General features: G+C 35.4%; 1 protein-coding gene across 2 annotated transcripts; it reads right to left on the bottom strand.

Annotated features, from left to right (window-relative positions):
* Positions 1-305: 305 nt before the first annotated feature.
* LOC110384143 (zinc finger protein 184) lies at positions 306-11,377 on the bottom strand. Of its 2 annotated transcripts, none has more exons than XM_021345254.3 (8): positions 11,196-11,377; positions 7,840-7,950; positions 6,600-7,754; positions 6,351-6,521; positions 5,151-5,371; positions 2,757-2,842; positions 1,762-1,929; positions 306-1,309 (listed from the first exon to the last, which is right to left on the bottom strand). In XM_021345254.3, exons 2-8 carry the CDS (start codon positions 7,948-7,950, stop codon positions 1,077-1,079), a joined length of 2,145 nt encoding a protein of 714 aa, XP_021200929.3. In that variant the 5' UTR covers positions 11,196-11,377; the 3' UTR covers positions 306-1,076. The 2 variants fall into 2 exon arrangements, with proteins under 2 accessions (XP_021200929.3, XP_049702926.2); XM_049846969.2 differs by lacking the exon at positions 11,196-11,377 and adding an exon at positions 8,220-8,731.
* Between the last annotated feature and the right edge of the window lie 133 nt (positions 11,378-11,510).

Here is an 11,510-nt window from a genome sequence, read left to right as displayed (position 1 = left end):
GTTATTTTATTTGTTTGTTGGATTTGGTCTATTTTCTTTACTTTTGTAAAATGTGAACCGGTACTTAGCAACTTATAAGCACTGTAAATAATTCCGATGAATTATAAAATAATATGGTATATTTTTAAATTATTTACATGTAATGATATTTATCAGTCACAACCTACGTCATCGTAATTATATTTCAATAATGTATAAAATTGACACCTAAGAGAGATTGATGGTCATAATAAATAATATAAGTACAATACGTTACTTGTGGTACAGCAAGGTAAGCAATATTATCACTGTATGTATTTAATACCTTTTGCTACTATTATGTATAAATATAATGTACTCGCATACACCTCGTAAGGAGTATAGGTAATATTGTAAACTACTTAATGCGCCAGAAACTTACCTACATACTGTAAAGGCCTGTAATTTTGTACACCTTGATCAATAATAATTATTTTACAACACCAAATTCATTAAAACGGGAGTAAAAATATAAATCATGGTTTTATTACACTTTATTACCCACCCTATATATTCCAACCCTGTTTAGTAAATATCAACGAAATAAAATGCAAGTTTGTGAGATTCAATGTAATAAAAAAATATAACTACTTAATATTACTCAACACACATAGAAAATATATACCTATATAATTATTTTATTTCATTAATACACAAACAACAATGCTGATATAAATAAGTAGATACCTGTATACATATAACATCGAAAGTATAACTTTCAGTTTCCATGATTCGATAACACTAAATAGACTTTCTCACATTTTGCTACGCAAGTAGAGAAACAGTAATGACAGTTTCAAATTAAAATAAAACAGCTGTAAACGACTGAAACAGGAGTCAGTTAATATAAATTCAAAATATGTAGGTAATAAACTGCTCATATTGTTCATTAAATAATTGCATAGCAAACTATCAGTTAAAACAAAGTAAGTAGACACTTTAATTTTCATTTTCGTAAGGTAAATATGTATTAAATAATTTAAGTAAAATTAAAATATGCGCAGGCAAGTTATTAAATTAAGAATTCTTGACGACGATTCATCGACCATGATCCAACATTACATTTGTATTGTCGTATCTCCGCTATTCTGTGGAACCTCACTGCCGGGCACCGGTTCGGGCGCTCGACACTTCTTAAGGTGAGTCCTCATGTTAGACGACTGGGTAAAGGCTAGCTTACATCGAGGGCACGAGTACGGCTTCGAACCAGTGTGGAAGTTCAGGTGCGACTTCAGATGATGCTTCTTCGTGAAAGACTTCGGACACAGCGTGCAGGAAAACGGCTTTACTCCTATCAAAATAGATAGATGTTAAAATATCTAGAAGGTACATAGTTAGAGAAACAATTTCAAATTATGAATACATATAATGGGGAGATAACGGAATGTAATTAAATACATTTGTCTTGATTGTGGATGTCAAGCTCAAGGTTACTGAAACTAATCAAGTATCGGCACAACAAATAGAACGTCTGCTACTTATCTCATTGAATGTCTAGAACAATTTCTTTAGAATTAGCAAGCACTTAAATGTCTTATTCACACATAATTATATATTAGATAAGCAATATTATTCATAATTAATTATATAGCATGTTCTGAAAATCTGGGCCGAGAAATTCAGTCACCTATGAGGAGATTTATTCCTCGATCTTAGCGTTACCTTAGCCAACAAGCAACAAGAACTTTTATTAGTGTCAACTACATGTGGGCATATTATCACCTGTCTGTTTGTTTAACTGACCTGTGTGTAGTCGTAGATGTAGCGTCATGTTGGAGCGGTCTGCAAAGCGTTTGTCGCAGTGCGGGCAGGCATAAGGTCTCTCTCCAGAGTGCGTTCGCTGGTGCTGCTTCAGCAACATCTTGCGAGAAAACGCCTTGCCACATTCTTCACATACGTGCGGTTTTACACCTGGAATAATATGGATTTAGTATAAGAATGATGTGAGATGAATAGCTGATATTGGGTTTAGAAAAGGGGTTTTCATAACTGTTAAACAGTTAGCTGTTACAGTAGAACAGATTATGCTAAAACCTAGTAGTTAAAAGAGAGATAAATATCTTAATTTTGGTAAATGTGAAATTATAACCAGTAAAAAGTATACACTTCTTTCCCTAACAGCAATCGGCATATAGGTTGTAATTTTGCAATGCCAAGGCTAAAAAAAATTGCATGCCCTATCATTATCTTCGCACTGTTACATAAATAAAAATCTTAAAGAGTTTGATAACTGTTTTGTTTCTGTCTAACCGAATTAAAATTTCCCAACATTTTCTATGCCAACCTTTCTAGAACTAATGAAACTGTTGATCTGTTTGAGGGATCTAGAAATCGTACACACTCGGGAAAGTGCAAACTTAGCACTACGTAACTAATTTAATGTGTGCTCGGCCTCGGCCCGGTGATCACTATTATAAACAAGCGATTATTTCACTAATAGAAACAGTTACATTATCTTGTTTGATCAAACGGAAACATTTTAGGTATTTTGTGGAAAAATATGACGGCTTGTATATATTTCCTTCTCAGAATATTCCAGATCTAAAACGATTTTTGCTTAATAATTTAAGGGTTTCGACTAAATTCTAAGTCCTCTCCTCATCCACAGCTTACGCGATCCATTTGGGAATAGAGAGCCAGTGACGTTACATAAGCGAGGCTGATTTCCCGATAGACTTCGCTCAACGTAGGTACAGTCAGCTTTACCGTAGAAACAATTATAGTTATTATCAATTTACCTGTATGAATCCTGACGTGCATATTATACGCGACGCGTTGGTTGAAAGACTTTGGGCAGAGTGTGCACTTGTATTCTTTGCGGTTCCTGAAATTAAAAATTTAAATAATTTAAGCTTGTTTTGATTGCAAGATAATGACACTAAAAAATTTTAGATTTTGTACCTAATATGTGGTATATTAGGTACAAAATCTAAAATTTTTAAATAAAGATGTAGAAAATAATAGGTTACACACTACGTTGACGTTTATTCATAAATGCAAACTGTAATACATAGAAACATACACTCCATATCTAAGGAACGCTTTGCAGTTATTTGTAAAAAGAAAAAAACATATACGAACTGAAGTTCTAATTTTGTAATTACTTATTATCATTAACGTATTGTTAGGTAATCTGAGGGCACGGCAGTGCCCCAGCCAAGACTCGAGCAAAGCGGGCACGGCCGTACTATCTTTTCTCGAAGCGTTTCGCGGCTATTTCAGCCCCCTGTATCTTCCATGTGAACAAAGCTAGGAGTTTAGGTTTTCGATGACCAAGAGTAAGTATTAGAACAAGCTCAGTCCCAAAATTACAAGAAATTTGAATAAATAGTTTACGAGTTATGAGCGATCAAAGTTACACTATTTTGTCACTGACTCACTCACTGACCGATCATCAAAAGTCTAAGGTACTTCTAGCAAACTTAAAACCTTCAAATTTGGCACCAAGATAGGTTATTAGCTACATATAAAGGGAAAATTATAAAAACCTTAAAACTTAATAAAAAAATTGGAAACAAATTTATATTTGCGGTTTTTCAAGAACATTGTGTATGAATTTTGACTGCATTGATAACTTTGTTATTTATTTATGTACAAAATGTTACTATGTATTTGTTTTATTGTTACGTAGTGTGGTATATTGTTATTATGTATTAAATATACATACATATGAATAAAAAAGCTAGGTTAAAATAAAATGAATAATGATAAAATCTTTCATATTAATGCAGTGCGATAAATACTGCATGCTCGCTCGATAGATGGCGTTGTCCTGGTCTAAATCGCGCTACGGTTTTTAGTTAAAAAAAAAACAATTTCATGTGATAGCGCCATCTACCTCTGAAATAAATCTCTTTTATTCTAAAAGATATTCGATTAAAAATTCGACAATTTCGAAATTGTTTAATTTATTTTAAAAAAATGTTGTGCTAGTTTAGGTCTACATATTTAGTTTATTATATATATAGTTAGTTGCATGTAAGTTAATTTAATTTGTTATATACTTAGAGAAGAAAGAGACCTACAAAAAATAAATTAGATCCCACCAAAACATTAAATGTAAAAGCCAATCCTCTACGCAATTCCTCCACCGTAAAAGTTTTGAGATCGCATAGAAGCCAAGTCCTGTTCAACTTTATTTGTAATAATAAATCAATATTTTGTGACTATATCAATAGTTTTGTTCACATTACAATAATATTGTCTTGGCCATGAGCACAAGTTAATAGTCGCTCCCTGAAATAATGTGTAAATACCATTGAATTGATACATTCTATATGGACATGATTTTACGGTTGGACTGATTGGAATTTGAGATCACCATGGACCAAACATGCGCCATAGTAAATGTGCAGTTCATGATTTTGGATGATACTGACTGTCAGTCATTTAGTAACAATTGAAAAAACTAAAAGTATTTAATTCTGTGATATTAAACTTCATGATTGACTTTCACCTCTCCAAGATATGCTGTATTATATTTGTAGTTTATTGTGCTCATGGCCAAGTCAATATTATTGTAAAGTGAACGAAACTATTGATATAGTCACAAAATATTGATTTATTATTACAAATAAAGTTGAACAGGACTTGGCTTCTATGCGATCTCAAAACTTTTTACGGTGGAGGAATTGCGTAGAGGATTGGCTTTTTTTACATTTAATGTTTTTGGTGGGATTACTTTTAGCGGAATTCAATTTCCGTTATGTGTTTGATAAATGGTTGCATTTTAAGCCGAAGATTACGTTTTTCTAGTAGTTTCAGACTTACTGAACCTATGAATCCGAATGTTCGATATCACGATTAGCAATTACGTGAATTATTTTTTTATCAGTAGAGGGCAGCCTCATTTTTGTTAAAAAAATGTTATAGCTTGCCTCTTATCTATAGTAAGTATAATATCATTAAGCTGAAGAGTTTGTTTCTGATCTTGGAAACAACTGGACAGAACCGATTTGAAAAATTCGACTAGCTACACTATTTCCGAGTAACCTAGGCCTTTATCCGGGTTCATGCGTTAGAAGTTCCCACGTAATGCGGGTTAAACCATTGGCAGAAGCTAGTTGTCACATACAAATAAATATGATCAGTTTTTTTTTTTAAGTTTTAAAATAATCAATAACAGGTCTCACCTATGTATCTTCATATGGCTGCTCAGGTACCCTCTGTCGTTGAAGTACTTGCCACACACAGTGCAGGTGGCTGCAAACTCCCTGGTGCCTCTATGTATGGACATGTGGTACTTGAAGTTCCGCAGCTGGGAGAACGTCTTCCCGCACTCGCCGCAGGAGTACCGAGCGTTTGCGGAGTGGCGACGCATGTGTACTGCTAGGAACTCACTGCTCGTGAACATCTGGAATGTTATTTGTGAGAATAAATATGTTGTTTATTCTTATCACATTTGCACAGATCAAAAATCATAGATGTGTGTACTAGATCATGTATGTATGTATAAGTACCTACAACATGTCGCGAAAAGTAAGAAATAGATTTTCATTCGGTTTTCACCAGTACATACTTAGTTGCATTTTATGAGGACACCTTAGAATTGAATATAGGTACATACTTTGTACGCATACAAGTCAAATAATCCTCCTTTGTCTTGAGAACCAAAGCCTCTAATGAAAAACAAAAGATGGAGCAGTTTTTAATGAGCTCAAAATACATGGCTACTAAACCTAAAAATAAAATTATGTATGTCAGCAACATTAGCTGTTTGTAGCAAACTAATTTCTGAAGAATAACAATAATGATTTCAATAATTTATGATCCTGCGAAGAAGTACGAGTATTACAAGTTACGTGACTACACATATAACTAATAACATAAAATGACAATAAAATAATACATAATATGTAAATACAGCGTTGTTTATACAGGCATCCTAACTTCAGGCACTACACCATATGCCGAGAAATAACAGCTTAGTGGCCGTAGCGTTTCAACCGCGAATGCAAACTACTACATGAATATAAATGCATTTTAGCTTAAAACATTCCCACTCACTGTGGTGAAAGCAAACCTTAGATAAATATACGCGAATATCGACAATGCTTCAGGAAATCGTAATTTATTTCAAACATTCCTCACAATGTCGTCAATTTTATCTAAAATGCTATCTTCAGAATAATGCATGCACCATTCATAATACATAATACCTTTGTTTTCTCATATATATATGCGATTTGGCAGAATGCCAAAATCCATGGAACTAGTTCTACAGCAAAGTTTTGGATTATCACCTTAAGGTTTGACTTACAATATGTTGTAAGCAACAAGTAACAGTTATTGTCTAATGAAGTAACTCGTCTTTAAAAAGGTTACTACATTACCTGATTGCAAATAGTGCATTTGAAATCATCTCTTCTAACTTGCGGGACAGAAGATGTTGCTGTATACTGTTTCAAGTCAACGGTAGGCGCGGGTTCTGTAGCCAAATTCGATGGTGAGTTTACTTTAGGAACATTGTTGTTGCTATCGTTAACGTTGTTACTTTCGATTCTCTGGAAACAAAAATGTTCAACCGATTAGACACAAATCATCAAAGTTGCATGAAGTATTGATTCCGAATTACAACTTACTTTTTGCTTAAACACTTGTGTCTGCGATGAAAGTTCATTTTTCCTACGGAAAGGTTTGTAATTGATTGGTATTCGAGGGCTCCATGGACTATCTAAGACATGGTTCAAAATAGTTACTCTAGTAGATGTTGTTACGGCTATTTCTTTACTACTTTTATCACTAGCATTGTCAATTACGGATTTATTATTATGAGCTTGCATCATCGGATCAAATACTGATGGAGAAACACTAAAATCCAACGAAGGTACTAAAAATCTGGATAGAAGCTGTCCTTGCATTCCGAACTGACATAAAGGGTTTGTCGACAAAGCTACGTTGTTCCTTAATACATTATTTACATCAGTTCCAAAAATGGCTGACTTTGAACTTTTCTCAGCCGCACAAACTTTTAGGCAAGATTGATCGTGCAAAGCTTTGGTTTCACCGAAATGTGGTCCATCTCGAGTGCATCGCTGCTGCTTGCGAAGGTGAAGTACTGTTGGTGAATGACTGATGTGCTCTTTCGTTTTTTTATATGGTTCTAAGAGTGAGCCGTCGGCGCTGAGATGTTTGCCATTTGCATTCGTCAAGAGCACAGATGCCGGAGCACGATAGCATTCATTTGATATTGCTAGCACGCCTGCCGTCAGACCGTTAACATTACCGTTTCGAGGATATGTCTCGATAAATAAATCACGTAGAAAAGAGTTCCTTTGTCGGTCTCCATAAGGCGATTTCAGATTTCCTAAAGAAGACTCACGCTCACCACTTGGATTCTGACTACGTAACAGCTTATCTTCGCAATCTGAGTCCCTATCTGAATACTGTAATACATCCTGGATGTCCATGCCTTTCTTTATATTAATGAAACGTTCATCTGTACAACCTTCAAACCCCAAGGTAAATATGTTTCTTTTTGAGAAATCAGATTCATAGTGAAAACTTATATTGAAATTATTAGACACCGGTGTACTCGATGAAGGCGGCAAGTATTGATTATCGACAAATATTTGCATGGCTTTTACAATGTCTAAAAACATTTCAATCTTCTCCTGTTTTACAACGACTTCTCCATTATAAATGTAATAAAGCACCGATGCCATAGCGTCGAGATCGAAATCTGGCAAGACAATGAACGTCGGTGTCTCCTCTGCTGGACAAGAAAGAAGTAGATGCTGTAACAAAATGTTGTTAATTAGGTATCGCAAACTATAGATAATTAAATGTTTTAAGGAATAGGAAATTAGGAAGTTTGCTTACTCTGAGAAAAGCGCTCACACTAGCGAGCACGGCGCGATGTGCGCTGAATGCGCGCCCGCCGCACAGGAGTTTCACATCGCACCACTCCCCGTGCGACAGCCATTCGCACATCTGAAATATCAATGACATAGAAAATTATCAACAACAATACCGAACAATTTGTCATTTACCAATTACCGAATTCACTTATTTATGAAGGAAAAGGCATACTATTTATAAGCTTATCTTATTGGATAGGCACAGGTATATGCAAAGCATGTACCTTTATTTTTGTTTTTATTTTGTAGGTACAGCCATTAAAAAGTACAATAAACATTTACAATAGAACAATATAATAGCACCCAAAACAACACACTTCATAATAGCCTGTGAAAACACACCGTTACAAAATGGATTAAAGAAATTTTGAATTTCCTTCACGCAATTCTCAAGTAATTTGGATGGGGCTTCACCAGTGAGCCGGTGAGCACGGAACCAAACTTGGACGTCTGTAAACACGCTATGTTTGTGGCACACTTTTAATTCCTCGCCAATCGTGCAAATAGATGCCTCTGCTCGGTATCTGTGCTGTAGCAGTGACATGCACGGCCGATGTCTCACACGCCAGTATAGGCTAAATTAACCAAACACACCCGACCAGGTCAACGTTTTTAAAGTAGCACCACTCGTGAAAGTGTAGAGCAAATAGGTCTAATCAAACAAGAAGAAAATTGGAAGCATCATCTCGCAATCCTATACTCTGCCTACTGCCTACGTCTGTCTCAACAGTTATACTTAACCCAAAACGTCGTTATTTTAAGTACGCAATTGAATATGTATTAATTTGTGAGAAATTTCGGTATGACTGTGCGAAATGCCTGCCATTTAATTAGCAAATTGTGAAACAGTATTTATTGTGAAGAAACTTTAATTTCTCATTTAATAAACTTTATTTACAAAATGAGCTCGCAAAAAAAGCGCAATGTCCGATTTTTAACAGCGTATTAAGTAGGTGCGAGTTGACGCTTGATTTATTGATTGAGGACTAAGTCCACGTCGAGATGATAAAATCTGTGGCGCTTCACTTCAAACACTAAACACCCATGACTCACACGGAGCTTCTTTCTTTGTGTTTGTAATAGCCAAAAATGGCCATAAGTAGATAATTATAAAGATCCGGGCCATACTTTACTAAATTCGACGAACAAGAAGCTTCGTTAAAGATGTTCGGTTTAAGTCCCTCTATCCAAATATTTTACTACTAAGAAATGAAAGCTAGGGTCAGACCATTTTCTAGTACATTATCAATTATTTACAGTATATTCCAGTAACCAGAATGCACATGCTATCGGTGGTGTCGTTTTGTAACGTTAATTACCGATTTGCCGATATCAATTAACTCGTGAAGGTATTTTAAGATTAAGATTTATAACCCATGATCCATGAAACATTGTAAGCCTCTTTCTTGTCCCACTTGTCATGGTGTATATTGTTTGTCTAACGGACATGCACTGTTCATATCTCAGTGTATCATATCTGTAATATATTTCTGCATCTATTGCTGAAACAATATTTATCTTACAATTTGCTCCTATATACTTACTCACCTCTCACCTGCCACTGGACCATGCTAATTGTACGGCTGGTAAACGAAATAATTTTCATTACACACTGTAAGGAAATGTACCTACTGGGAAAAAAAGGGAAACTAAGTACAACAATAACAAAGTAAGTAAACATTAGATCCTGAATCTCTCTCAACATCAGATATAATTAGGTACCTATTTGTATACAATTAGGTACGCACTCAGTGGTAGTACCCCATCCACTCTGTTCTATCGTTTTTTTACACTCAATCTATTATCCATACGATCCATTTATAAGAATAAAATTAATAGAAAATTATACTGGGTGTCCCATAAGTCCTTTGAAATCTAAATTTCGAATAAAATTTAAATGGCGCGCGGGAATGGCATGCGGGGTGCGGGGATAGCATCAACGGTCTTTCGGAATTCATTCACCATGGAAAGTTTTATCGGAGCAGACCGTGGTTTTTGTGTGCTTGAGTTTTATGACAACAATGATTCGGCCACCATTGCGCGGCGTAAATTTAGAGAGTATTGCAATTTGCGCACGTTTAATGACTGTCCCAGTGTTCAAACGGTTAAAAATTGGGTTCAACAGTTCGAGGTGACTGGATCTACAATTTTAATTTGTTGAATATACAACGATCGGGCCGCCTAAGGACATCACGGACGGAAGACAACATCGACGTAGTGCAAGAGTCAGTTCGTGAAAATCCCACTCAATCCATTCGTAAGCGTTCCAATGCATTAAATACACCCAGATCGACGTTACAGTTCACTATAAAGAAAGATAAGAAATTACCATCCATAAAAAATTCAGTTAATACAGGAATTAAAAGATACGCCGCGCAATGGTGGCTGAATCATTGTTGTGATAAAACTCCCGCACACAAAAACCACGGTTCGCTCCGGTAAAACTTTCCATGGTGAATGAATTCCCAAAGACCGTTGATGCTATCCCCGCACCCCGCATGCTATTTCCGCGCGCCATTTAAATTTTATTCGAAATTTAGATTTCAAAGGACTTATGGGACACCCAGTAAAACATTTATAGCTCTGATGTTTCGTTGTTAACAATTGTATCTTCGAGTACTATGTGATACTATATAATTGAAAACCTCCGGTTCCTATAATAACCGAAGTCTAAAAGATGGGGACACCCTGTAGGTACCACTGTAGCTACAGACGATAACAGGTGTTAATTTAATTCTTTCTGGCATTTTTCTTCAGACAGTTCAGGTGCAGTTACATTGATTTACGATTCTTTAAGTATTAAACATTGACAGTTATGTAGGGTAGATAATACCTACATTCGATTTGGCATTTTCACATTCAGATCTAACTGACACCTTTTTTTCTTGATATAGGTTTTAATTTTTTCTCAATTGACTGGCTGAGAGTTTAAGGACACGTGTATAATGATTTTTTGGTATCATTGTGTGTATTCAGTTCTTTACTGTCCGCGCTTTTTGCCAGTTTTGCATTACCTACTAACCAGATCAAGTTTGTATTTAATTTATCAGAATCAATCAAATTTACGCACTGATCATACTCATTTTTTTAGGAAACGACAGTACGGCAAGAATTTCATGTTTGTTGCAATTAAGTTAAGTAAAGCACAAGCAATTGGTTAAGTGCAAGAAAACGGAAGGTCATAGGTAATTAGTTACTTATTGTCAGACACGCCCAATGAAACAATCAATATTCGATACAAATACCTAAATAGGCATCTTTGTTCGGAATAAACGATGATTTCTTCAAAAGTAATATTAATAAATAGATTGCACTTACTTTAACGATTCAATCTCCAAGATGTAAACTTTAATTAACACTTATACGTGAATACATATTTTTTTCGAAAAGCGCGGGAAATTCACCAACAGGGACCGAACCGACAGTCTGCGCGTGAGTCCTCCACGCCTAGGAACATACAACTCTACACTGACTGCGGTATCCAACACGCATGCTCAAATGTGTGTTACGGCTGACCATACACTACTACTTACCTTTTAATGGCATGCGTTATTCCATACTTCTCATGTGCCAACAAAACCCGTATGCTGGACTTTCAACAAAAATATTCGATTGCTAACTAAATAATGCTCA

The sequence above is a fragment of the Helicoverpa armigera genome, chromosome 4 (assembly GCF_030705265.1).
Source record: "Helicoverpa armigera isolate CAAS_96S chromosome 4, ASM3070526v1, whole genome shotgun sequence".
Lineage (NCBI taxonomy): Eukaryota > Metazoa > Arthropoda > Insecta > Lepidoptera > Noctuidae > Helicoverpa > Helicoverpa armigera.
The sequence above is the reverse complement of the archived record's forward strand: the minus strand, read 5'-3'. Positions and strand labels throughout refer to the sequence as shown.